This window comes from Saccharomyces mikatae, assembly GCF_947241705.1.
Source record: "Saccharomyces mikatae IFO 1815 strain IFO1815 genome assembly, chromosome: 4".
Classification (NCBI taxonomy): domain Eukaryota; kingdom Fungi; phylum Ascomycota; class Saccharomycetes; order Saccharomycetales; family Saccharomycetaceae; genus Saccharomyces; species Saccharomyces mikatae.
This window is the reverse complement of record NC_079259.1, coordinates 331,942-356,476: the sequence shown is the minus strand read 5'-3', so window position 1 is coordinate 356,476 and position 24,535 is coordinate 331,942. Positions and strand designations below refer to the sequence as shown.

Here is a 24,535-nt window from a genome sequence, read left to right as displayed (position 1 = left end):
TTGACGGATATGGGGACATTATTTTTCATGGTCGTTCGCACATCTCTGCTTGATTCTATTTTGTTTTTTTATACATGGACAAGCCGTTTTCCGTTCTTTCTCAGAGTAAGTGTATTATTAATATCAAAAAAAATTAATAAAGTAATAATTAATATGTTATAATATAAAAATCTAGTAATATTTTGTTGTTCATACTAGTATTTCTATTGAATACATATGTCGGTACATATATTCTGAATATGCTATGATAATGAGATAAGAGTTCAAGAGAAGACACAAGAATCATTCCTTATGTTCCTCATCGTCATCGGCAATGGCAGAGGACTCCTCTTTGGATTCTTCCTTGTCGTCTTTCTTCTTGTTTTTGGAAAACTTGGGCACGTTTTTTTTTTTATGACTGTTGAAAGATCTTGATCTACCACTAAAGTTTTTAGATTTAGAGGCCTCTCTTTGCAAATCAAATTGCTTCTTCGTTAAAACGCTTAGTTTCTTACCTTCGTATGACAGAATTTCATTGGACTCATCGTCGTTAGAATACGACTTCAAGAAGGCTTCGCATTCTGGAATCGTCTTGAATTCTACCAAGACTGTACCATTGAATTTCTTATTCTTGTGATCTCTTCTCAAACGCACTTGGTTGATTTCACCTAGTTTTTTGAAAAAGGTTTCCAAGTTCTCTTGTAGTTCAGGAATTTGAGAAGCTTCGATATCTTCATGTGGCAAATTCATGACAGCCAAAGTTCTTTGATTTTGCTCAATTCTCGCATTTCTGGCAGCAGTTAAGTCCAATGGAACACGTCTCTTGACATTTTCTCCGTCAGCAGATACCTCCAAAATTTCAGAACTACGTAGTGCCTCAATAACCTTATCCACTGGTCTATATTTCTTCATACGATTGAATGTGGCAATGGTGCTAATGGGGACCCAGCCATCGTTTTTTTCCGCAGTTGTGCGCAAGAACCTGTCATATGGAAAGTTGAATTCAGAAAAGTAGAATTCTACTTGCTTCAAACATCTATCTAAGACTTCTGGAGTAAATTCAATCACGGCGAATGAATTACGTCTTGATTGGGGTTTCTCCTCTTGTTTTTGTTGTGGTTTTTCAGACATGACTTATCCTTCGATGCTATTTCAGTTATGGCAGAACCAGACAGGATCCATTACTTCAAAAAAAAAAAGATCATTGTAGCGATGAGATGCGAGTCAGTACTTTTGATCTGGTTCTAGTCTAAAAAATGAGATATTGCGATGAGGTTGGGCTGAACGGTAATACTGAGACCAAAACGAAAAATTTTTCACGGTCACGGGATGTAATTCGTTGATGATGATATTTATTATGCTCGCGTTCTTTTGTTGAGAATATGGTATGATGTTAAAAGGTTTATGCTAGGATAATTATAAAGTGAAGATAAAGATCCATGTCAAACGGAGCGATTTAGCAATTGAACTTAAGGAAAAAAATCGAGTAAAAAAATGAGCGTGATAGCTAGGTTCTTGTACTACTTGAGGTCCGTGTTGGTCGTACTGGCGCTTGCAAGCGGCGGCCTTTACGGTGTGATCGTCTCTATCATTTGCACGTTGATTGGTAAACAACATCTGGCACAGTGGATTACTGCGCGTTGTTTCTACCATGTCATGAAACTGGTGCTTGGCCTTGAAGTCACGGTTATTGGTGAGGAGAATTTGGCTAAAAAGCCCTACATTATGGTTGCCAATCATCAGTCCACCCTGGATATCTTCATGTTGGGAAGAATTTTCCCACCTGGTTGTACAGTTACTGCCAAGAAGTCGCTGAAATATGTCCCATTTTTGGGTTGGTTTATGGCTTTGAGTGGTACTTACTTCCTAGACAGGACTAAAAGGCAAGAAGCCATCGACACCTTAAATAAAGGTTTGGAAAATGTTAAGAAGAACAAACGTGCTCTATGGGTTTTTCCTGAAGGTACCAGGTCTTACACAAGTGAATTAACAATGGCACCCTTCAAGAAAGGTGCTTTCCATTTAGCACAACAGGGTAAAATTCCAATTGTTCCCGTAGTTGTTTCGAATACCAGCACCTTGATGAGTCCTAAGTATGGGGTCTTAAACAGAGGCCGCATGATTGTTAAAATCTTAAAACCTATTTCAACTGAGAATTTAACTAAGGACAAAATTGGTGAATTTGCTGAACAAGTTAGAGACCAAATGGTTACTACCTTAAAGGAGATTGGTTACTCTCCTGCCATTAACGATACTACTCTACCACCACAAGCTATTGAGTACGCTGCTCTTCAACATGACAGAAAAGTGAACAAAAGCAAGAATGAGCATGCGACTTCTGTTGGCATTAGCAACGACGTCAGTACCAACCACGAAGAATCTTCCATAAAAAAGATGAATTGAGCCACTACACAATCTTAGAATCGTATATAGACTGAAAAGCTGTAATTATCTTTTTAAAAGCAAATGACTTTATGAATGTTTTATTTTGTTTTATGTCGCAAAACAATTGATAAACTTTAACGTATAAAGTGATTAATCAAACAACTACTTTATTCTATATCAGAGAAAGCTGTTTTAATGAAATGTATATAACCAGACTAGACTGTGTCAAATATATTAGATTAAACAGAAAGGAAAAAATTACGAGGAATAATAAATAATATAATCTTGTGCATATTTTACTGTATTATTTTCAATTCATTTTTTCTGAAATTTTCCATCTATTCACTGTTACCAATTTTTTGTTTCAGAATTTACATCCATTTTATTATATAATTACGGTACACTTTTCTTTTTGATCTGGTATAAAAATGACAACAACATCAACCACTAGTGTGAATGGCAAAGCTACCTCCACCTTAAAAACTACCTTATCCGTTTCAAGCCCAAGTTCGAAAGGAACAACTTCTGCTATTCTTCCTCAAAAACCGAAACTAACAGGCTGGGCCCAGGCTGCTGCCAAGGCTCTTCCAAAACAGCAACAACAGTCAAGAAAAGAGGAATCTGTTGCTACACAACCTGTTAATGGGAAATCCAAGGCCATTGTATCTACTGCGCCATCTGCTAATCCAAAGGGTAGTCCCACTACCAATGGGTCGTCCACAAATAAGAAATTCAAAAGAGCAAATAGACAGCCCTACAACAAAGAGGAAGTTAGGTCGTACATGCATAAACTATTTCAGAGCTACACTACCGGTGAATTGAGTCATTCAACGAAGACTTATAAGCAAGTACTGTCAGAAACCTCAAGCGGTAGAGTTTCAACGGCAGCTACCGACTGGGACACTGTATCAAGTAGTAAAAATAAAAATAAAAAGTTTGGTTGCTTGACCGAGATTGCTAAAGTTTTAAGAAATCAATGAGGATATTAAATTTATCGCATTCTGGAAGACTGGAAGAAGTCAAATAAAAAAACGAAGTATAAAGTCCAAACAAATGAGGAAAGAAAAGAAGTAATAGAATATTGATTCTACAAGCGTAAATAATGTTTTATAATTCATAGTGCGAAGAAATGTATATTATGTTAAAACACTTCTTTTGCCTCTACCTTTAATATTGATTGGTTGCATATTAATTGGTCTGAACTTTTTCCATGTTAGCGGTTTTTACCTCATTCCGAAAAATAAAATGATGATTCCTTTTGCCCTAAAAGAAAATCTGCTTTGAATGAGTAAACATGATAAAAGATAACTAAGACGACCATATAAAAAGCAACCCCCTAGCTTTTTACGAAGAGTAGTCCTCTTTGATATTATTTTATACCTTCGAACTTTTTTCAAGTGCAAAACATGCCTCTATCAAAGGTGGAGCACTACTTATCCTACCATACGCGCTTACTATTACCCCATGTTTTATCCCCCCAGGCATCACATCGTATCGCATACATCTTTTCGTTATTATCTGCAGTGTCAGCTGGTTTTATTACTTTGATATCGCTTTACTCTCAGCCATGGCAGAAACGTTTAAACTATTCTTCGTGGCAAATCAACACTATAGCTAGTATGACTAACTTGGGAATGTATTTAACGCCCCCAATACTAGGTATGATTGCTGATTCCCATGGTCCCATAACTTTGAGTCTTCTAGCTATCATAGGGTTTATACCTAGCTATTCATACCTGGCATATGTCTTTAATCACCCAGAGTTGTCAAATGAAGGGAATGGTGACTCATCATTTAATCTGTCAATAATATGTTTCACTTTTATAGGTATATCAACGAGCGCACTATATTTCAGCGCTTTATTGACATGCACGAAGCTATATCCCCGTACGAAATTATTGTCCATTAGTTTACCCACCACATGCTATGGTATATCTTCCGTAGTAGGGTCCCAATTATTAAGAATCAAGTGGTTCTGGTCTTATAACGCACACTTTCCTTCCTCCGATACTGGTTTGAATCTGGGGAGGGTATTCCAAACTTTTGCCTGGGTTTATGTTGTAATTGGGTTACTTGCATGGATAGCCACCAGTGTAGTGTCATTATTGCATTTCAATGAAGAACTAGACAATCAAAAACTGTTGGATGACCAAATTGATGTTGAACAGTCACCGTTGCTAGAAGAACGCACTCATGTCGAAGAAAACTTTTCACAAACGATATTTAGGATTTTTAGCGATCCTGTGACATATATTCTTGCGATGTCAATTTTATTATCGCTAGGGCCGCTGGAAATGTTCATTGCTAACATGGGATCGTTAACCAACCTTCTAGTTCAGATTGATGCGCCCGCCCTATCTACAGAGTTGTTATCCACATATGCACTATCTTCTACCTTTACAAGACTACTCACAGGCTTGGTAGCCGATTTTTTTGCCAAGAAAAGAATATCGATTAAATGGATTTTGTTGACGTTCCTTTCACTTGGAGTTTGTGCACAACTCTTTTTGTTGAAACTGGCCTCCTCGGCTTCATCATGGGGTTTGGTACCAACGGGATCCTTGATTGGAATAATATATGGAGGGTTGTTTACCATTTACCCGACTCTGGTCTTGTTAGTATGGGGTGAACGCTCATTTGGGACCGTTTATGGTAGCCTACTAATCGCACCTGCAATAGGTTCCATGATATTTTGCATGTTGTATGCAAAAGTTTACGATTCTCGCTGTATGAATGACAGTGGAGACTTGCGGGAATCGTCTTGCATTTCGATTGTCTACAAATACAGTAGTGTCGCATTTATTGCATCCGTTGTTCTTTCTGCAATAGTGTTTTGGAAACTTAACAATAAAAAAGTAAAAATCTAAACATACTAGTTGCTAAACTTGTCAATCGAGTTCATAGCTTATATAGTCAATGCCAATAAGTTGCACTTTTTATTTTCTGTTAGAGTTGTTCCAGTGTGGCTAAAAGTTAAAACTCGAAAAAGAAAAAAGAAAGAACTCCTCATAGGGGGGTCGAACCCCTGACATTTCGGTATCCTTGCTTAAGCAAAAGCGCTTAAAAGCCGAACGCTCTACCAACTGAGCTAACAAGGATGAGTTCTTCTGATTAAGTTGTATTACGGGCTCGAGTAATACCGGGTGTCTTGACAATCCTAATATACTATCTTAGGGAAGTAACTTATTGTCAAAACGACTTATCAACTTAATTCACGGGATGTTACTTATCCTGTATATTATATAAGATATGGTTTATACTAAATAGTGGAAGCGCGGAATCTCGGATCTAACTAATTGTTCAGGTATTTATACATTTGATTAGTTCAGCTCGGAAAAACAGAGTTTTACCTTATGTTGTTCAATCTATTCGTTTCGTTATAAGATTGTTTCATATGTGTTTTATGAACGTTTAGAATGATGTATTGTCATACTGACGTATCTCATCTTAAGATACAACAGATTATGTTACAGTTGGAATAGTATAGCCGATGTTAGCAGTGACGACTATGTTGTAGATGAAATATTAGAAATTACTTAAAAAGGCAATTGCTAATGACACCTGAAACGAACTTAAACACTCTACTCCAAATAGTAATAATGTTGATAATTAGTTGTTTAGTAAGTTGTAATAATTAAGAATAGCCGTTCCTTCTTAATCTATATAAGAGAGGTATATAAAACACACGCTGATTGGTTATATTAAACCCAAAAGTTCAGACATAAATCAGAGTGTTGATGATAAGAATTTGGTGATAACTCATCTTCTTATATAATAGGTTCTGATCAATTAATAGATCTTTATCTCATTACTGCAGTGATTTCTATTATTAGAATTTTTCTACTCCAATTTATACGAATAGGTGTATAGTAGTAATCACTTATTCCAACAACATGTATATAAAAGAACAAGTTAAAGTTTAGATCAAAGGTTTACCTAATACTTACATAGGTAAGTCTGCTACTCAAAATCCTCTGTTGTATTACGGGCTCGAGTAATACCGGGATGTCCTGACAATCCTAATATACTATCTTAGGGAAGTAACTTATTGTCAAAACGACTTATCAACTTAATTTACGGGATGTTACTTGTCCTATATATTATATAAGATATGATTTTATAATAAATAGTGGAAGCGCGGAATCTCGGATCTAAACTAATTGTTTGGGTATTATACATTTGATTAGAACAGCTAAGGAAGGTAGAGTTTTACCTTATGTTGCTCAATCTGTTCGTTTCGTTATAAGACATTTTCATATGTGTTTTATGAACATTAAAATGATATATTGTCAAACTGAGGTATCTCATCTTAAGACACAACAAAGTTTGTCGCTTAACTATACTTATGTAAATACTAAAGGAACATTTTCTTTCCTTTATATGTATCTAGTCTTGTCATTGTAAGTTCCTATTTGTTGAGATGAAAATCAACTATCGGCATTTGAAGTTAATTTGACCATCGTACTTGTTTTTTTTTAGTGGTGGTATAAGCACCACTAGGAAGAAAGGAATGAAGGTTTATTCTCAGAGATAGGCGGTGAAGGCTGCTCTATTTATATGAAATTAAGAACAACTTCGTTGCAAAATGGAGCATTACTAATGATACATTTTTCAATTGTATTATCCACGTTTCACTTCTTGGTCCGTCAGTAATTATTACTATTGGCACGGGTTGTTCTTGAACAATGCTTTACTTCGTATACGAGACACACTTTATATTTGCCCAAAACCTTTGTTTTTGAGAGCACGAGAATGTTCCTTACAAGAGAGGTGCCTATGGAACTGCAGCTGCAGTTTCCGGCCAAGAAATGGACCCTCATTCAAAGGCCATCAAACCTTGGCATTAAACGGTTGTCAGGTCTAAAATTGGACTGTTTCCCAAATAAGAAACAATGAAAAATTGTGTGCGCGTCTGCGTGTGTGCCTTATCTTTTAGAGTACGCCTATAGGAAGAATGATTATAAGTAATAAATCTGGCCATACACTATATTGAGAACTACTACTATCCGCACAAGATAGTACGAGGACGTCGTCTCGAAACTGCAGGTATTAGAGCCGGCATAGGTGTGTCGGTACACCAATAAGTTGATTGTTACCTCATTTGTGTCAAACAGGATGGTGGACCAATTACCATTATGAGAAAACGCCTTGAAAGTACTCTCGAAATGAAGGAGCCTTTTCTAAGCTCCGTGCGGCCATATCTGAACATTGATATTGCTGACCCCATATTTCAAGATACCAAGCTTTCGATAGAGGTAAAACTGGAGATTGGTCTCGTAGAACACATTAAATTTACTAAGAAAAAGGAAAGTGACGAAGTCATAATCAGGGAATTGATGGCATGAAACGACAGAAATTTTGAACTATGTACCACTTTTCAAATTTCAAATTTCAAAGCTGAGGTCCTTATACGAATGTAAACTACTCTTGATAGACTGTCTGTCTGAATGAGCTGATGACTTGAATTGGCTCTGCGAATCAGCTTTCAAAATAGAACACACAATGTTTTCGAGTTCGCAATCAAGCTATTTTAAAGTCCTTTTATTAACAACCATATGCTTCTCTTGCCGTCATTGTAAATACTTAACTTGTAATTCATTGCAGTTACAGTAAAGGACGGATGTGTGTTTGAGAAATGGTATAGTATGAAACCTAGGTGTGGGTATCAGTTACGACAAATAAAAGAATAGTGCAACCAATCAGAATTTGATACCAATTCTTTGATACATTACGTTCTAGTAGAGTAGCTGATCGTTACTGTGGTTAGGCAATCTGAATCGATGATAGTATACCCATGCCACTAAAATCGGCTTTGAGTCTTTTGTACCATTTTTATCTTATATTGCATGACTAGTATAGTAGCGAAAAAGTATAGACCGATTTAAACGCAGTAGCCATTATAAAGGATCTTCGATGATGTTAAATGAACCCTTAGTTGACATGTTATAGGAATGACTTACTTTATCGTAGACTGCGCTGTCCGAGAAACTTTACTTGTGTTATTTTCTGTAATGACACCACTTTGGTTATACTTTCCCGTTGATCGACACATTCAATAGATATATGGTAAAACTACTGGTGCGTAGTGAACCATATAAACTAGATATTTGTACATCGAAATTACGGTTATTCTTGTTGGAAAAGGTTCGGTGCATTAGATTGGCCAGAGATAATCGGTCAATATGCTGACTGGAACATTGTCACGGAATGGCATAGATAAATTCATTTATTATAGCGTACCACCTCTCGTTCAATATTTAATGATTGTTGAAATGACTCAAGCGTGCAGCTCTAGGAGAGAATTGCGATTTCACAGTCTGGTCAACTATGGAATCCTTTAAATTATCTCAAATTTGTTCTTGTATGGAATCAATTTTCTTCTGTTTACAGTACCACCTGGTTCTGAGTGTGAAATATTACTCCCAAAACTATCTTGTGGGTGTAAGTTATGCTAGATATTAATTATTCAAACTTCAAAATACCTAAATTTCTTTACCGGATATATCATGTATATTATTTAAATCGTATGTCCGCTTTATGACTTGACAAATGCACTTTTGATTTACGTTACTAAATGAAGTATATACAAAAATAGTCATAATGAAGGTATATTAGCATCGGGATATTGGCTTCTCCAATATTCCTGCACAGTATGCGCTTGAACTTCTGCTGCTTTGAAGAGGCACCATTTCATGGTTGGATCAACATCAGAATTGTGGGGTGTGCCCACATTTTCTGGAATGCTCCTGAATGGTTGTGTATTTGCAGTATCCCATTGTACGTCAGGATACTTTCCTTTTATGAGAGTTTTGAAAAACTCATAGCATTCATGTTCATCGAAAAAGTAGTATGGGGTTTTCCATAAATCTTTATTGAACAAATACTCATTCATGTTATATGTTATAGTTTTCCATCCTCCATTGTCATCGATGGTCTACGAGTTATTACCTCAAGTAGAAGTCTTGTACGGAAAGCCTTACATCTTATTGGTCTAAGAAATAAGTACACTTGAAGCACTACCAGAGAGCCGTTTAAGCATATTGCGACCGCAATGGCAGGTGTGAGAACCACTATAGCCGATAAAGCTGTTACTAGAAACGCCAAGAGATGGAACGTTAATTGGAAGGAGTGTACAATTTCGTAAAGTAAATATGTCCAGCATGATGCAAATATGTCCTCCGGAGTAGCGGTATGAGCTGAAACTAAGGATGTTCAGGGTTACCAGCAAATCCTTCATTTGTTGAGCCTATTTTGACACCGTTCTTGGCATCATCATTTTTCAAATAGGATGGCATGTCCAACAGATAATTTTACTTGATTCCGTCTTTATGATTATAAGCAGCTTAGGTTTTATACTGTCAACTCCGAGGAGGTAAAGTTGAATGTTTCAAACAATTTCAAAACTAAATTGAACTTTTTTTTAGACAGTAAGCAGCCTTTTCGCTTTTTGCGGCACCTCAAACGAAAGTGCATACCATAACAAGGATGAGACATAAATATGAGAGTTAGGTTAATTTTGGGATGATTGTTGGAATTCCATTTCTGATTAAAGTAACATTTTTATGTATAACGAATATACTAGAAGTTTCCCTCGAGGACATAAGAATATACACAAAAATCAATCAATAGATCTACACAATAGTATACTGTTGATTATGAATAGTTAAGTTCTAGTATTAATTAAGAATAAGATCAGATCCTTTTATACTATATAAGAGAAGTATTTAAAACACTCGCCGATGGAGCGCATCAGGTTTTTTTTAAATATGACAGTAAGTCAACTAATTTACCGTATCTTCAACTGGAAATGATTCATATTCTTTACATGTCAAGTTTCTGGTTGGTATTTGGCTAAGAAATTTTTATTTCATCTGCACTTACCTCTCGAACAGTTCTCCTAACATCTTTTTACTTTCAAACACCACGACATCAATGTGTGGTGTATGTTGATATTGATTTTAATGCTTCGGAGTATCGTTATATTAGCTATGGATAATGATAACTCCGTTGCTTCCAGCTAAACTGCATAAAGCTATGCTAACAACAGATGAATGTAAGTTAGTTATATGGCTATGACTACTGCAGCACAATGTCATACAGAGGTGCCTGGCTCGATTCGAAGCGGCAAAATGACTAATACGCAGAAAAATGTACCATTTCCTAGGTTAACATGGGAATATACTAACAAGAATTATTGCACTGTTACGTGGCAATACAAATACAAGTAAGATCTCGAAACCATACGACTACTATATTAACTACTCTGCATTTGCATTTGTCACTAGTTTGGGGTCTTTCTTGTGAAATGATCATTTTTTGCCATAGAAGAGCTGCAATAATACAGAAGTGACCATGCCCATTGTATAAGATGTGTAATAAAAATATCAACAATATTTCAAATAGAAGAATGACGAAAAGAAAGGTGAACGATAATACAAATTGACACCTGCTTTATAAACTAATTAGTGCGTAAACTTCCATTCGCTTGAAGAACAATTTGAACTCAAGCATTTGACTATCAGGCATTCATGAGACCACGTGCTAACAACCACAATCAAATAGCTCATGTGACGAAATTTTGATATGTAATGAGGTCAAAATACAAACAAGGTTAAAGTAGTTTAATAAGATCAGGTATGGTTCATGAAGAAATGCCAAGCTCAGTATCAATGTAGCTTCAGGCCACCCAAATGAAAAAGGATCGTACCAAATCCTCTAAACCGTCATGTTTCTTACAAAAGGTTATTGCCATTGACCATGACAGTAATATTTTGCGTCTTTGGCCGTCTCAGTGCTAACATTCTGTAGTATGGCCTGATGAAAGAGGAGTCGAAACTATTCAGTTCCATACTTTGCGACACGAAGAGCATACGATGAAGATAAGATACACTGAAAGGTAAAACTCGCTAACCCGGTTCTCCAACGTACGAAAGAGTGCCATCTTGTTTAATTACCATCGAAATAAACTATAGCTAAGAGATATGCCTGACAAAACAGAGAAGATATCAATTGGTCACTCTTCCTGTTCGTATTTGTTTCCCATTTGTTACTCATTCCCTTACCGCCACATTATGCATTGCAGGCCTTTTAAGCAAAAAAACCAGTCCGGGTGTACGAGCCACCCATACACTACAACAGTATAATACCAACTGTAAATTTTGAGTAAAGGCATCATAACAAGCAAATAGTAATAATATTATTCACTTTTTCTTTATTTACTTTTTCTAGTTAGTGACTTTCTCTGAATAGGATCAAAACCTCACCGGTACGTGCATCACTCTTGTATAGCTTCCCTATCCTTATTTTTTGGAGACGGTCGGCCACAAGCTCAAATTGAACAGCAGTTAGCTGGAGCTTTCTACGCAGGCGCTTACTCCAGCCATGGTGAAGGCCTCTAAGACTTCGTAATTCTTGTTTTTAAAGAGTAAAAAAGAATGGATGGCACCGTATCTGACGCTAGTAGCAGAATACGAAAACGCAATATTAGGTATTTTTTTTACAAAAGCGATCCTTACTGTCTTGTCTAAGTAACGGTGAGTACTAAGGCACGGAAAAGTGTCCTCTGCGTCAACACAAGCAAGCACCCCCTAACTTGAACACTCCTGCCTACAACAAGCTACCAAGTTTTAGCACTCAAACCATTGAATCAAAAGAGATATTAAACTATACTGCGTTTTTAGATGCATTTCGGCGGCTCGCTTTCTTTGACTCTACTGTGCAAAGTTCTAGTTTTTCACCTTAAATATTACACCGAGAAAGCCTAAAGTAACTTACTACTTCGCGTTCTGTGTACAACCGTGTTACTGAGTACACTTTCAAGGCGACCATACGCATTGTCGATCGAGCCAAGCTCAACACACAAAATCGCTTAAGATTCCAAGGTTGAAGCGCGTGCTCTTGACATTCTTCATGCTGCGCATGATTCTTTCTACCGCGTGCTGGTAAAACGCAAGACCCTTGGCCAGTGGCACTAAATCGGTCACTTCGTCTTCCAGTGCAACTCTCCTGGCTATAGTTCTACAACGGCAGCCTGAACTGAACTGCCCACGCCACGTAACCAGCAATGCACAGCAATGAACAGCAAAAGAAAATGGGGGTTGTTGTGTGAGGAACGCGAAAATGAAAAAAAAACACCAAATGAAACGGCCACCGTGTACTCGTTGGCCAGCTGGAAATGCCTCGGGTGCTACCACGTTTATTTTTATCTCAATATTTGAAAAACTTTTTCTTTTGTTTTTGCCGTTTTACAGCATGAAAAACGCAGCAACATACAAACAAACAAACAAACAGACGACAGACACAGAACCACAGCCGACCGGCGATCAGTAAGCTGGTCTTTTCTCGCTTTGTTTTCTTTTTTTCTCTCTTTCGTGGCGCTCTTGTAAACATATATATATCAGAGGTTTCACATTACTGTCCAATGTTTCATAATGCTCTCTTTCCTTACTCTTGAATGTTGTATTTTTTCTCGATTTCTTGTCAGTTTTCCTCTCATCTCTTTGACTTTGATATCGTTCATCTAGTGTGCAAACTAATTTACATTCGCTAACTCTTTTCTTCTGTCAGAGATATTTTGTTAAATATAAGAACAAAATATTATCATTCAAGACAAGCTACAAATTCAACAGATAATATATATATAATTGAAAAATGAAAGGTTTAATTTTAGTCGGTGGTTACGGTACCAGATTGAGACCTTTGACGTTAACCGTTCCAAAACCATTGGTCGAATTCGGTAACAGACCAATGATTCTGCACCAAATCGAGGCTTTGGCCAACGCCGGTGTTACTGACATCGTTCTTGCTGTTAATTACAGACCAGAAGTCATGGTCGAGACTTTGAAGAAGTACGAGAAGGAATACGGTGTCAACATCACTTTTTCCGTGGAAACTGAACCATTGGGTACTGCGGGTCCATTGAAGTTGGCTGAAGATGTTTTGAAAAAGGATAACTCTCCATTTTTTGTTCTAAATTCTGATGTCATTTGTGAATATCCATTCAAGGAATTAGCCGACTTTCACAAAGCTCACGGGGGTAAAGGTACCATTGTGGCTACTAAGGTCGACGAACCTTCCAAATATGGTGTCATTGTCCATGATATAGCTACTCCAAACTTGATTGACAGATTCGTTGAAAAGCCAAAAGAATTTGTCGGTAACAGAATTAACGCTGGTTTGTACATCCTAAATCCAGAGGTCATTGATTTGATTGAGATGAAGCCAACTTCTATTGAAAAGGAGACTTTCCCAATTTTGGTTGAAGAAAAACAACTATATTCCTTCGATTTGGAAGGTTTCTGGATGGATGTTGGTCAACCAAAGGACTTTTTGTCCGGTACTGTTCTTTACTTGAACTCTTTGGCCAAGAGAGAACCAAAGAAGTTGGCTACTGGCGCCAATATTGTGGGTAATGCCTTGATCGACCCAACTGCTAAGATTTCCTCAACTGCTAAGATCGGTCCAGATGTTGTTATCGGTCCTAATGTTACTATTGGTGATGGTGTTAGAATCACTAGATCTGTTGTTTTGTGCAACTCTACCATCAAGAATCATTCTTTGGTCAAGTCTACCATCGTTGGTTGGAACTCTACCGTCGGTCAATGGTGTCGTTTGGAAGGTGTCACTGTCTTAGGTGACGACGTTGAAGTTAAGGACGAAATCTACATCAATGGTGGTAAAGTCTTACCTCACAAGTCTATCTCCGATAATGTTCCAAAGGAAGCTATCATTATGTGAGTTAGGTAAACGAACTGTAATGAATATAATCTATATCACACCTGTTTTTGTCAATTTTAGTTTAGCCAATCCCCTTCTCGACATTATAAAAAGAAGAAGAAAACACAGGATAAGTTTTGCTTACTGTCATGTCTTAGTTTGTAATTGAAAAATGAAAAAAAAAAAAAAGAAAAAGGTTGATCCTTATGTAGCTTTTTACTTACGTAAAAGAAGTTAATAAATATTATCTCATTGTTTTACTCATTCTTTGATATACTGATACATATAGGTTATTGTTTATATTTTATGCATGATTGTTCGCGTTTGAGATCATGACAGTCTGATCAGTGCCCCTATTTTTATTATTATTTGCTATCAATGTCTGTAGTATTACATCCAATGAACCGTCCACTTCTTCAATATTCATTTCCGTCCCTTCCCTTATAATTCGTCTATACTTATGAATCTTGGTATTGTCTTCAATTTTTTTCACTAAAGTACTCAATTGTTCTCTTCTTTGAAATTGTAACACTGTTAATTCTTGGGCTAGCTTTAATCTTTCTAATGTGTTATTATCGCTGTCATCTGTGTTATCCGTAGTGGCCTGAGAACCATCTGCTATTAATTTGTCCAACAGGATTGTTTGTCTGTATTCAAGCTTTTGTTTAATCAATCTTTTATAACGTATAAGCCTTTTTCTCGACGTCTCGACATTTTGCTCTTGTAGACGAGATAAAATCTCAAAGTTCTCATTATCTTGAGCCTTATCATTTTCTTCTTTCCTGCTCTCTCTTAGTATTTCCAGCGTCTTCAAGTTTATTTGAGTTTTTGTTTTTAAAATACTTTTCAAAGTTTTTTGCAGATTTTTCAATTCATTGTCATGTTGTTCGTGAAGATCATTGTATATGCTGGCCATTTGTTTCATAGAATTCACTACATTAGGAATGTTTCTTGATATATTGGTGGCGATTTGAGATGGATACGTCATATAATCCGAAGGGGAAACAGGCGACATGATTACCATTGAATTAACGTCATTTTTCACATCCGTATTGTTCGTATTGACATGAATGTTCAAATCTGTGTTGAAAGAATTAGAATGTGGATTTGTGCTATTCTGCATCATCATTTGCTCGTATTGTCGATTCATTATTTCATTAGCAGTTAATCCTTCTTTATTGGATATTGTAGTTAATGCACCCATCTTAACTAACGTGTTAAAAAAAACAATGTCTCCATTTTTAGAGGCTATATGCAGTGCGGTATCGCCATTTTTATCCTGTGTGTTTAACAATAACTCAATTCTATATTGTGGAGAAAAATCCTTAATTTTAGATAGCACAACATCAAGATAATAAACCGCAGAAGGCGTTGTTGATTTTCTTTTTACAATATGATGGATTACCGTTTGGGAATGAGAATCTACATCGAATACTGTTTCGTGTAATAATAGGAAAATTCTAGGAAAAGTTCTTCTAGTGTATGAATTATGGAATAATGAACTTCTCATCAACGGAGTTTGGCCTTCAGAATTCGTTGATCTAATACTTGTTCCAGCTTCGTACAATGCCTCAGCAATGGGTAAGTTCCCCATCGAACACGCCCAATGGAATGCAGTATGCAATTCAGGATCGATGGGGGCATCAATATAGGGAGCGCTATGGGGAGGTGGATGCAATAATACTTGCGGTAGAGACTTGTTTGACTTCATTTCATTTGAAATAAAATAATCTACTAATTTTGAAAGGTATTTATTGACTTTGTCATTGATATCTGATGTCTGAGGCCTTGAAGTTACAGGATAACGTGGAATCATAGAAATTATAGGAGATGTGCCACCGCCAGGAAACCGTTCTCCAAACGGATTACTATCGGTAAAATCACCCGGCGATGTGGGCAGTGAAGGGGACGAAGATACGGACGTAACCATTGATTCTGCTTGCTGTGTTTGTATCAGGGAAGATTGTTGTTGGGGTGCAAATCCAGCACCTTGATTAAAACTCTGTTGTAATTGTTGTGAAGGTTCTACATCGCTGGACAGCCCGTCTTCGAGATCAATTTCTTTAAATTGGGTTGAATTATTTTGTTGTTGCTGTTGCTGTTGCTGTTGCTGTTGCTGTTGCTGTTGCTGCTGCTGCTGTCGAGAGTCATGTCTTTCTTCTTCCAGAATACTTAATGTTGGGGATTGTGGTCCCACGGAGGGTCTTATAGAAGGAAGTTGCATTGTTGAAATTGAAGAATTCGGTATTGCTGGTCTGGGAAAACCCATATCACTTTGAGAACGTTGTAAATTGACCCCTAACTTCCTTCTGCCTCCTCTTGTAGATCCAACCGGCCGACCTCTTTTTCTTGGTGCGGTTGCAGGATTTCCCAATATTTTACTGTTTGGAAATTGATTTTCTTCACTTTTCTTGCTGTTTCTTTTGGTTTCCATAATCGCAGAAGTACTCGCACTTCTAATAGCCTTTTTCCTGTCTACCTTCGAAGCATGGTGGTGTTTTGGAGCCGGAGGTGGAGACGCAGACCCGTCTGTCTGTGTGAAATCAAACAACGGTTTCAATTGATCGTATACACTAAATTTTTCTGCCAGTTGTTTGGCTATGTTAAGTGGGACCCATGTACCCTGGTATTTACCAAACCCGCCTTGAACTTTTTCATGGGTTTCCTTAAGCACTTCTTTCTCCAGAATTCTAGTTCTTTTGGCTTTTGCAAAATTGGCAGCCTTTAATATGTGCGTAGCATTGACCCAGTCATCCTTTTTTCTTTTCATAATGGATCCTGTCGAATGAATAAATTCGTAAACATCAACCCCCGAATATTTCGCTGAATATATTTGGTTAGACATGCTCGTGATTCAGAGATATACTTAACGTCCCGGAATATTTAGAAAGCACAATTTAAAAACCAATCGCACTTGAGATATTGTTTAGCGGTATGAATGTGATGAGCTTTCGGTTTCGATGGTTCAAGATTTACCAAGTTAAGTTGACTTTTTGTTTTCGTTTTTATTTTTTCATCTGTTGATTGTGCTGATTTAATCGGGTAGAAAAACAAAACAATAGTCACAAAGCTATAGATATCCAAGTGCAAGAATGAGAAAGATACATGAGTACGTTGACCATAACGGCTAATGAGTGTTGACCACAAGAAAGGCTCGATTCAAATACATTCATTATCATTATTATAAAGTAAATCGTTGTTTTTACTTAATCTTAAAATTGTAATTCCAATGGCTTTATGCGGGTGATGTCGCAATGTGGTTGAATTCGACACAAGTCAATCTTAAAGTAGTATGTAGTTTTACGGCTTATGTCTTTCCCAGGAACTCCATAATTGAATCTACCACGAGTGGTGAATAATTGACTCTGCCCCTCCTTGTCGGTAAGTTTAATACATTTGGATCACTCTCAGTACCATAGTAATTATGATCTGCATTTTCAATGAGCGTCAAGGTATGTCGGCCCTTAAAAAGCTCTTTATAATTTGAGGCTGCACTAAGTGGGACTATGTGATCACATAAACCGTAGCAGGACATTATGGAGCAGGTAGATGGTATAGCGGCGAATTTTTCAACACAAACGCTGGCAATACTATAAGTTTCGCTCGATGGGATCCAGAGATCTTTGTATTTGCCATATCGTGGACCACTTGCCCGGAACCCTCCTTCAGTTTGCCAATTTGGGTGCAGCCGTGTACATCGTTCGATAAGTCCGCTTCCATCATATCTTCCAGCACAATTAATCAAGTAAGACGGCAAAGTAGATGCACTTGCGAGCAACTGTAGGTAGAATGTGAACATAGCAAGAGAACCCCTAGAATGTGCGACAATCACATCTAGCGATATTGTTCCCGTCATGTACAACTGCTTCCTGAGGGATTTGTCAGATATTGTTTGGTACACTGTACACATATCTTCAAGATCCTGATCGAGCGTCCTGCCGACAGTAGAATCGCAGTTGTCTGATGAATCTCCTTGTCCTCTAAAATCGATTCTTAGTACCCAATATCCCGATTGGCTCAGGCTGTTTGCCAATAAAGCTTGATAAATGGCGTTTTTGTGAGATTGACTCCCGTGCAGCAGCAACGCTATTTTATTACTCTCGTGCAGTGATTTTCCATTATCTATACTGGTATTCAATAAATCTGCCTTTTCTGGGTATGAAACTATAGCTGCTATTTGATAAGACACGCAGTTTGTTGTACTTGTAATATAAACGAATTTTTCATTTCGATTTAATTTAACATGTGCTGGGGGAACATCTTGTATTTGCACGCCAACATGTTTTTTTTCCATTTTAGTTTAGCTATTTGACTAATATTTCTGTTTTAAATCTCTCTAGCACAATCATCCCTTTTGTATATTTGCATTGCCTTTCCGCTATTTTTTCACTGACTTATCGCTAGATATACAAGCGTTTTTCGATATATATGCATGTTGAGAAAAAAAATGGTTCTCTGAATAGGACATCAATAATGTATTAGATAACAGTATCACCAAACCTAATCGAATCTATTTTTTTCTTGGTTTATATCCATCTCTTCCATAGAACCATAACTTAACTACAGGGTAAGAGGTGACGCTTAATTGCTATAATAAGTAACATGCCATGTGTTAATGGAACGCATACATATATATATATATATATATATATTAACAAAAGAGTGGACATGCCTACGTAATCAAACAGACCGTTTCAATCATTTGTGTGTGCTTATTTTAACTTGACTAAACTTCTTCCTCCTCATCTTCTTCCTCCTCATCTTCTTCATCTTCTTCGTCTTCTTCATCTTCTTCATCAGAGCTAATTTCAACACCTAAATCTTTTAACTTGGAGCGATATTTGGTGTTTTTCTCATCCAAGTCAGTAACCAAAAGCATAAGGTCATCAATTTCCGAGCGATCTTTGTTGACTTCTTTCAACTTAGAGTTTTCCGTCTTCAACTTTTCCAATTCTATGACCAACTTCTCGATCTCAGTTTTCTGGGAATCGGTAGTTTTATTTATAGCATCTTCATCCTTTTTCCAATTTTCTTCTTTAGCTACTAAATTGTTGTATTTGGTTTCAAGTTGCACGACTCTTTCATCAGATTCAGTCTTCTCAGCTTGCAATTTCCTGACTTCAATTTTACTTTCTTCCTCGCATTTTTGAGTCTTTTGTTGAGCATTATCCAGCTCTTGCTCCAAAGTTTTGAGTTGAGAAGTTAACAATTCTTTTTCTTCTATGTTATTTTTTATTTTTACTTGTTTTTCTTTTAGTTCACGTTCTAAATCTTTCAATTTTGACTTCAAAAGTGCATCTTCTTTTCGGTTGACATTCAATTTCTCATTTGCTTTACTTAGTTGTTGTTCTATGGTCTCTAGTTCAGTGGTAGATTTCGCTTCAATCTTTAATTTTCTTTCAAGCTCCTCAATCTCTTTTTTAGATTCCTTTATTTGAGTCTCTAAAGTAGACTTTTCATTTTGCAAGTTCTTAATCTCTTCCTCCGCACTCTTTCTGCACTGTTCCAATTTCTCGTCAGATTCCTTCATGACCTTCATTGAAGATTTCAACTCTTTTTCATTACATTTGATTGTACTTTCTAATGTTTTTACAGTTTCTTTAGATTTCTCCAGCTCCGCTTTTTGGGTTGCAGATTTCTGCTCAATTACTTTTAATCCCTCTTCAACTTTAGTTTTAGATTCTTTTAGAGTTCGCAGCTGTTCTCTTAAACTTTCTATATTTTGCTTATTTTCTCGTTCTTTTGATAGCAAACCTTTGTTTGTTTCACTTAACTTTTCTTTATATGAAAGAATCTCATCATTTAAGATCTTGATTTCATTCCGTTTCTCTTCTAAAAGTTCATCTTTGCTTAAAGTGGCCCTCTCCAAGTCATTCCTGACAGCATCTATTTGTTTGGTCTTTGATTCATTTTCATTTTGTAATATCATTAATTTGTCTTCTAACATGTTGATCTTTTCGGAATATTCTTGCGTAATTGTTGAAGAACCCTCGTTAAGCAGTTTTCTTTCTTTTTCAAAAGCCTGATTCTTGATTTGCATTTCGTTCTTTACTTTATCCAATTGTTCTTCCATATTCTTTTTGTCTTCAGACCATGTCTTCTTCAATCGAGTAAACTCAATATCTGATTTTTCTTTTAACTCATTCAAATTACTGATCTTTTCCAATTGATTTTTTACTTCAGCCGTTTTAGCTTCTAGCTCTCTTTTTGTCTCCTCTGATTCTTTCTGCAGTTCCGAAATTTGGGAGTTTTTATCTTCTGAAGCTTTTATTTTTTTTTCTAATTCACCAATTTTTTTTCTTTTAAGGTCGCATTCCTCCTGCAACTCTCTCACTTTTGTTGTCTCAGATTCTAAACTTTTAACTGACTGTAATAAATTGGCTTCATTTTTTTGGCTCTTTTCCTCGAGCTCTTTGATTTGCATATTGAGAGCTCTGATCTCGGACTCTTTCGAGTTAGACTGCACTCCCAAAGTGTTCTTCATTTCTTTAATATCGCCTTCCAGTTTGTCACTTTTTAGGCGAATTGTCTCTTTTTCCTGTTGTAGAGAATTAATCTCATCGTTTAGTTCGGAAGCTCTTTCGTTGTACTCCCCTTCCTTGTCAATTATATGTTTTTTGTACTTCTCTATCAGAGCGATGGAATCTTCATGCTCTTTTTCCAATGATTTTAAATTACTGCGTAAGATTTCTGTTTGTTGTTTAGTGTCAGTAACTTCTTTTTCGAGTTGCATCTTTTCCTCCTTTAAATGCTGCTCACTTTTCTTTATTACATCCAAAGCTTTTTCGAAAGTTTCTATTTTTGCTTCCAATCCATCTTTGAGATGCCTGCAAGTTTCTAGCTCAGCTTCCAGATTTTTACTATTTTGAATTAACTCTGAGATTCTATTCACGCTTTCATCTTTTGCATTTCTTGTATTTTCCAGTTGCTCTCTCAATAGACCGAGCTGAGACTCATAATTATCTTTTGAAGAATTGAACCTTGAGATAGCTTCTTCTTTTGCTTTTTCTATGGCGGATATGGTTTCTCTTAGTTGTTTGATACTTTGTTCCAAGCTTTCTCTCTCCGTCAGAAAATTTTCCTTTTGCCGTGATAAAGAATCAATTTCGTCCTGTAAAGCAGACAATTGCATAGTTTTTTCGCTTTTCGTTTCTTCTACTGCTTTTATTAATGATTCGTTCTCGCTTTGCATATTCTTATAATCATTTGCTAAGGATTTCAATTTGTCGGTTAGTTTCGTGACTAAACTATCATGGCTTTGAAACCGTGATCTATACTCTGTCAACTCTCTCGAAATGTTTTCTTTCTCTTTTGACAAATTGTTGTGTTCAGTTTTCGTTTTTATAAGATTTTCGTTCAAAATCTTTATTTCAGTCATTTTTTTCACAGTATCTTCTTTTAGTAGTTTAACCTCTTTCTGGTAATTGGAATCACTTTTGTCTTTTTCTCTTTGTAGGTTTTTATATTTTTCCTCAACTGATTGCATTTCCCTACTTAAAGCGAATAGGTCTTTACCCATTTTGTTTATGCCGTCTTCTGCCTTCTTCTTTTGAGAGAATGTAGTTTCAAGTTCCTTCTCTAAAGTTTTAATAGTGTCCTCTTGTTTGTGAATGGTACCTTTATATTCTTGTAAAGCAGCCAGATTCTCTTTATCTTTAGTTTCCAGTACATTCTTTAGCTGCGTCATTTCATCCAAGGAACCTTTGATGTTCTTCAGTTCAGTTTCCAAATTGGAAAAATTTTTTTTTAATGAAATATGTGAGGAATCCAATAATCGATATCTTTCAACTAACTCTTCGTGTTCTTGGGACAGATTCTTTAATTTCTCAGTAAGATTCCCGTTAGTACTTTCCGTTTCCTTTTGTAAGAAGCTTAATTCGCTCTTCAACTTCGAACATTGCTTCTGTAACTCTTCGACTTCTTCGAAAGATATCTTATTTACTGGTTCTTCATCTGGATCGTGCAATAAAGCGGTTCTAATTCTGTATATGTTTTCATTGAATAACTGTATGAAATAAGTGCTGAAATAAACTTTTGGTAAGCCGGTTTCATCAAGCTCTGGCGCCAATATACTGTCTTCGTTTATGTCGATCCTTGAGAAAAACGAGTCTTTCTTAAATTGTTTGACCCGGGATGCATAATTATCCTTTCCTAAGCTTTTGGTGATGAGTTCGAAATATTCCCTTCTAGGAAATGGAGATTCTTTAGACGAAAACTCGTAGGCTACACCAAGTAACATTGTCACAAGACATTTGATAGTAACGTCTTCATCCTGAATTTGGTAAGAAAAGGAAAGTAAGGACTTGATCACAGATTTATCCGAAAGAAAATCATTGGTTGCTTTGGAATCACCAAATAGCCAATATATTAAGAAGGTTAAGTAAGAGATAGGGATCCTTATGTCAGCAGTAGTAAGGGAAGTGGTTAATAGTTCACTTATTGTTTGAATAGCCTTTAGAGGTTCTTCGTCATCAAGGTCGTTGCCAGTGGTAACGTGTCTTGTAATTTCACGTAATTCTTCACTGAATTGATGTTCCTGATTAAAAAGAAACATGAAAATGTCAGTTGTGAAAAACAGCTTAAAAGGGTTTAGAGTCAGCTCAGCATCGTAATTCAACAAGACTTCAAATAAGTTAGCCTTGAGAATGTTTTCATATTCCGTATTAACCTTTGTATCTGTACCTTCATCTATATTTTCTTCTGCTTTAACTTCGTTAGTGGTACCATTTTCTTCAATATCATCGTGGTTATTATTTGCCGGATAATTGTTACATAACTGAACTTGTTTTAGTAAAAAGTCTTTTTGGATGTCAAAGTTGTCCATGAGATAAGCCTTTAATAATCTAGAGCACGCAACTCTTGTATTAAACGTGTGAACAGAATTGGCATAAAGCATCCAGTTTATTAGAATGCTGACTACAGGAACTAATTTTGTTGTACCACGGTTTGTTGTAGAGTTTGTAGGTAATGAAGGATCAAAATATGGAACGTCAATTTTACTAAATTCCGACTGTGCATATTGATTGCTTCTGATCATGTTTGCAGCCGTCAAGAGGGCAACTGGCCTAACTTTTTTTGGGATGTTATGAAAGAATGCAAGCCGTAATACAACCATTAATACGCTTGAGTTGAGTAAGACATTTTGATGTTCAGCGGTGACAGTATTTCCTGGCTCCACCGTAAGACTGACAATGTCTAAAGCCGTGTTAATATTGATTATTCTCTGGTCATTCCAAAAAAAGTCTTCATTTTGGGCTATTGGTTCACTTAAGAGGTGTGCTAGTTTGGGCAAGTTTCCTGTTTCCAAGAATAGAGTTTGGTTAGAAGTGTTATACTTTAGGATATTATTAATCAATGATAAACAATCATTGACAACTAGAGATCCTCTTAATCCGCCCTCTTCCCCAATGATGGAAAAAAGTCTTTCAAAGATGTTTTCAAAAGCAACCAGTTTTTGAACGTGTGGCGAATCGTTCACTACAGCCATTAATAACAAAATGGCTTCATCCCTGATGGGTTCATGCATGTCATCCAGGAGTGAAACCATCGTGGATATGCTTGTTGGCAACGAAATCAAAGCACTTCTCGCCTTTAACGGTCTCGTAGCCATTACAGCTTCTAGTAATTGAATTGTGTACAATCTGATATGGAAGTTGTCAATTTCCCAAAATTCAACGAGCAAGTGAATCAAATCTTCGGATTGCGTCAGAGCATCAGCGATCCATAGCGAAAACTGATCTACTTGTTCCTTTTCTTGCTTCATTACCAACGGTGAAGGATACTTCCCATTTTGTAATCGCGATTGTTGAGATATCCAGCCTCTAGTCAAGTCATCATGACCATCACCTCTAATAAAAAGAATCAAAATTGTTTCCAGGATAGCCTTCACCGAATCTTCATCCATGTAATCACGCTTCAAAGTGTTGAGCAACGGTTTCAGCCCAGATGCAATCACGGACTCTCTATACTGACGACTGAACGCCTTTAACCCAAGCACAGCGGATCGCCTATCGCTAATCAAAGTAGAGTTCTCAACTCGATCGCACAATGTTGGAATGGTTTCATCCACAGATTGAACTTTCGGCTGTTGTATCAGCCCTTGGAGAAGATCCATTCTCGATAGGGGTGTTTCTATAAATCTTAATCACTCAGACTCGTGAACAATAATTACCTCCTCTTGGAAATTTAGTTTCTGCCACATCTAAACCTTGTAAAGTGCAAATCGTCTATACTTTTTCTAGAAGAATCACGCGCGTTAGACTTTCCTCTGGTGAGAACTAGCAAGCAACGAGAACAGAGCGGCATACGTAAACGACTTGTCAAAACTAAAGTTACCAATAACTAACTGAATTTCATTAAGTAGATGTTGGTAAATCTCAGCTAGTAGTAGGGACAGTATTCAAGATTGAGCCATTCTCTTGTATGATGTGTTGAGAACATGGTTAGCCGAGTGGCA

The 24,535-nt window shown here is 36.7% G+C and overlaps 9 protein-coding genes and 1 non-coding gene across 10 annotated transcripts; 4 read left to right on the top strand and 6 right to left on the bottom strand.

Annotated features, from left to right (window-relative positions):
• Positions 1-282: 282 nt before the first annotated feature.
• LHP1 (tRNA maturation protein LHP1) lies at positions 283-1,110 on the bottom strand (the record flags this gene model as incomplete). Its single annotated transcript, XM_056226720.1, has 1 exon — positions 283-1,110. The coding sequence occupies one exon, from the start codon at positions 1,108-1,110 to the stop codon at positions 283-285; it is 828 nt and encodes a 275-aa protein (XP_056080967.1).
• A 363-nt stretch (positions 1,111-1,473) lies between these two features.
• On the top strand, positions 1,474-2,382 carry SLC1 (1-acylglycerol-3-phosphate O-acyltransferase SLC1; the record flags this gene model as incomplete). The annotated part of the gene is made up of 1 exon (XM_056226719.1): positions 1,474-2,382. One exon carries the CDS (start codon positions 1,474-1,476, stop codon positions 2,380-2,382), a length of 909 nt encoding a protein of 302 aa, XP_056080966.1.
• A 410-nt stretch (positions 2,383-2,792) lies between these two features.
• On the top strand, positions 2,793-3,344 carry PBP4 (Pbp4p; the record flags this gene model as incomplete). Its single annotated transcript, XM_056226718.1, has 1 exon — positions 2,793-3,344. The coding sequence occupies one exon, from the start codon at positions 2,793-2,795 to the stop codon at positions 3,342-3,344; it is 552 nt and encodes a 183-aa protein (XP_056080965.1).
• Positions 3,345-3,770: 426 nt separating this feature from the next.
• Positions 3,771-5,231, top strand: MCH1 (Mch1p; the record flags this gene model as incomplete). Its single annotated transcript, XM_056226717.1, has 1 exon — positions 3,771-5,231. The coding sequence occupies one exon, from the start codon at positions 3,771-3,773 to the stop codon at positions 5,229-5,231; it is 1,461 nt and encodes a 486-aa protein (XP_056080964.1).
• Positions 5,232-5,366: 135 nt separating this feature from the next.
• On the bottom strand, positions 5,367-5,462 carry Smki_4.trna2K. The gene is made up of 2 exons: positions 5,426-5,462; positions 5,367-5,402 (listed from the first exon to the last, which is right to left on the bottom strand). It is a non-coding gene; the product is annotated as a tRNA-Lys (tRNA).
• A 3,497-nt stretch (positions 5,463-8,959) lies between these two features.
• Positions 8,960-9,256, bottom strand: SMKI04G1820 (uncharacterized protein; the record flags this gene model as incomplete). The annotated part of the gene is made up of 1 exon (XM_056226716.1): positions 8,960-9,256. One exon carries the CDS (start codon positions 9,254-9,256, stop codon positions 8,960-8,962), a length of 297 nt encoding a protein of 98 aa, XP_056080963.1.
• A 3,758-nt stretch (positions 9,257-13,014) lies between these two features.
• Positions 13,015-14,100, top strand: PSA1 (mannose-1-phosphate guanylyltransferase; the record flags this gene model as incomplete). The annotated part of the gene is made up of 1 exon (XM_056226713.1): positions 13,015-14,100. The coding sequence occupies one exon, from the start codon at positions 13,015-13,017 to the stop codon at positions 14,098-14,100; it is 1,086 nt and encodes a 361-aa protein (XP_056080962.1).
• Positions 14,101-14,383: 283 nt separating this feature from the next.
• MBP1 (transcription factor MBP1) lies at positions 14,384-16,924 on the bottom strand (the record flags this gene model as incomplete). The annotated part of the gene is made up of 1 exon (XM_056226712.1): positions 14,384-16,924. One exon carries the CDS (start codon positions 16,922-16,924, stop codon positions 14,384-14,386), a length of 2,541 nt encoding a protein of 846 aa, XP_056080961.1.
• A 462-nt stretch (positions 16,925-17,386) lies between these two features.
• SMKI04G1790 (uncharacterized protein) lies at positions 17,387-18,373 on the bottom strand (the record flags this gene model as incomplete). The annotated part of the gene is made up of 1 exon (XM_056226711.1): positions 17,387-18,373. One exon carries the CDS (start codon positions 18,371-18,373, stop codon positions 17,387-17,389), a length of 987 nt encoding a protein of 328 aa, XP_056080960.1.
• A 432-nt stretch (positions 18,374-18,805) lies between these two features.
• Positions 18,806-24,193, bottom strand: USO1 (Uso1p; the record flags this gene model as incomplete). Its single annotated transcript, XM_056226710.1, has 1 exon — positions 18,806-24,193. The coding sequence occupies one exon, from the start codon at positions 24,191-24,193 to the stop codon at positions 18,806-18,808; it is 5,388 nt and encodes a 1,795-aa protein (XP_056080959.1).
• Between the last annotated feature and the right edge of the window lie 342 nt (positions 24,194-24,535).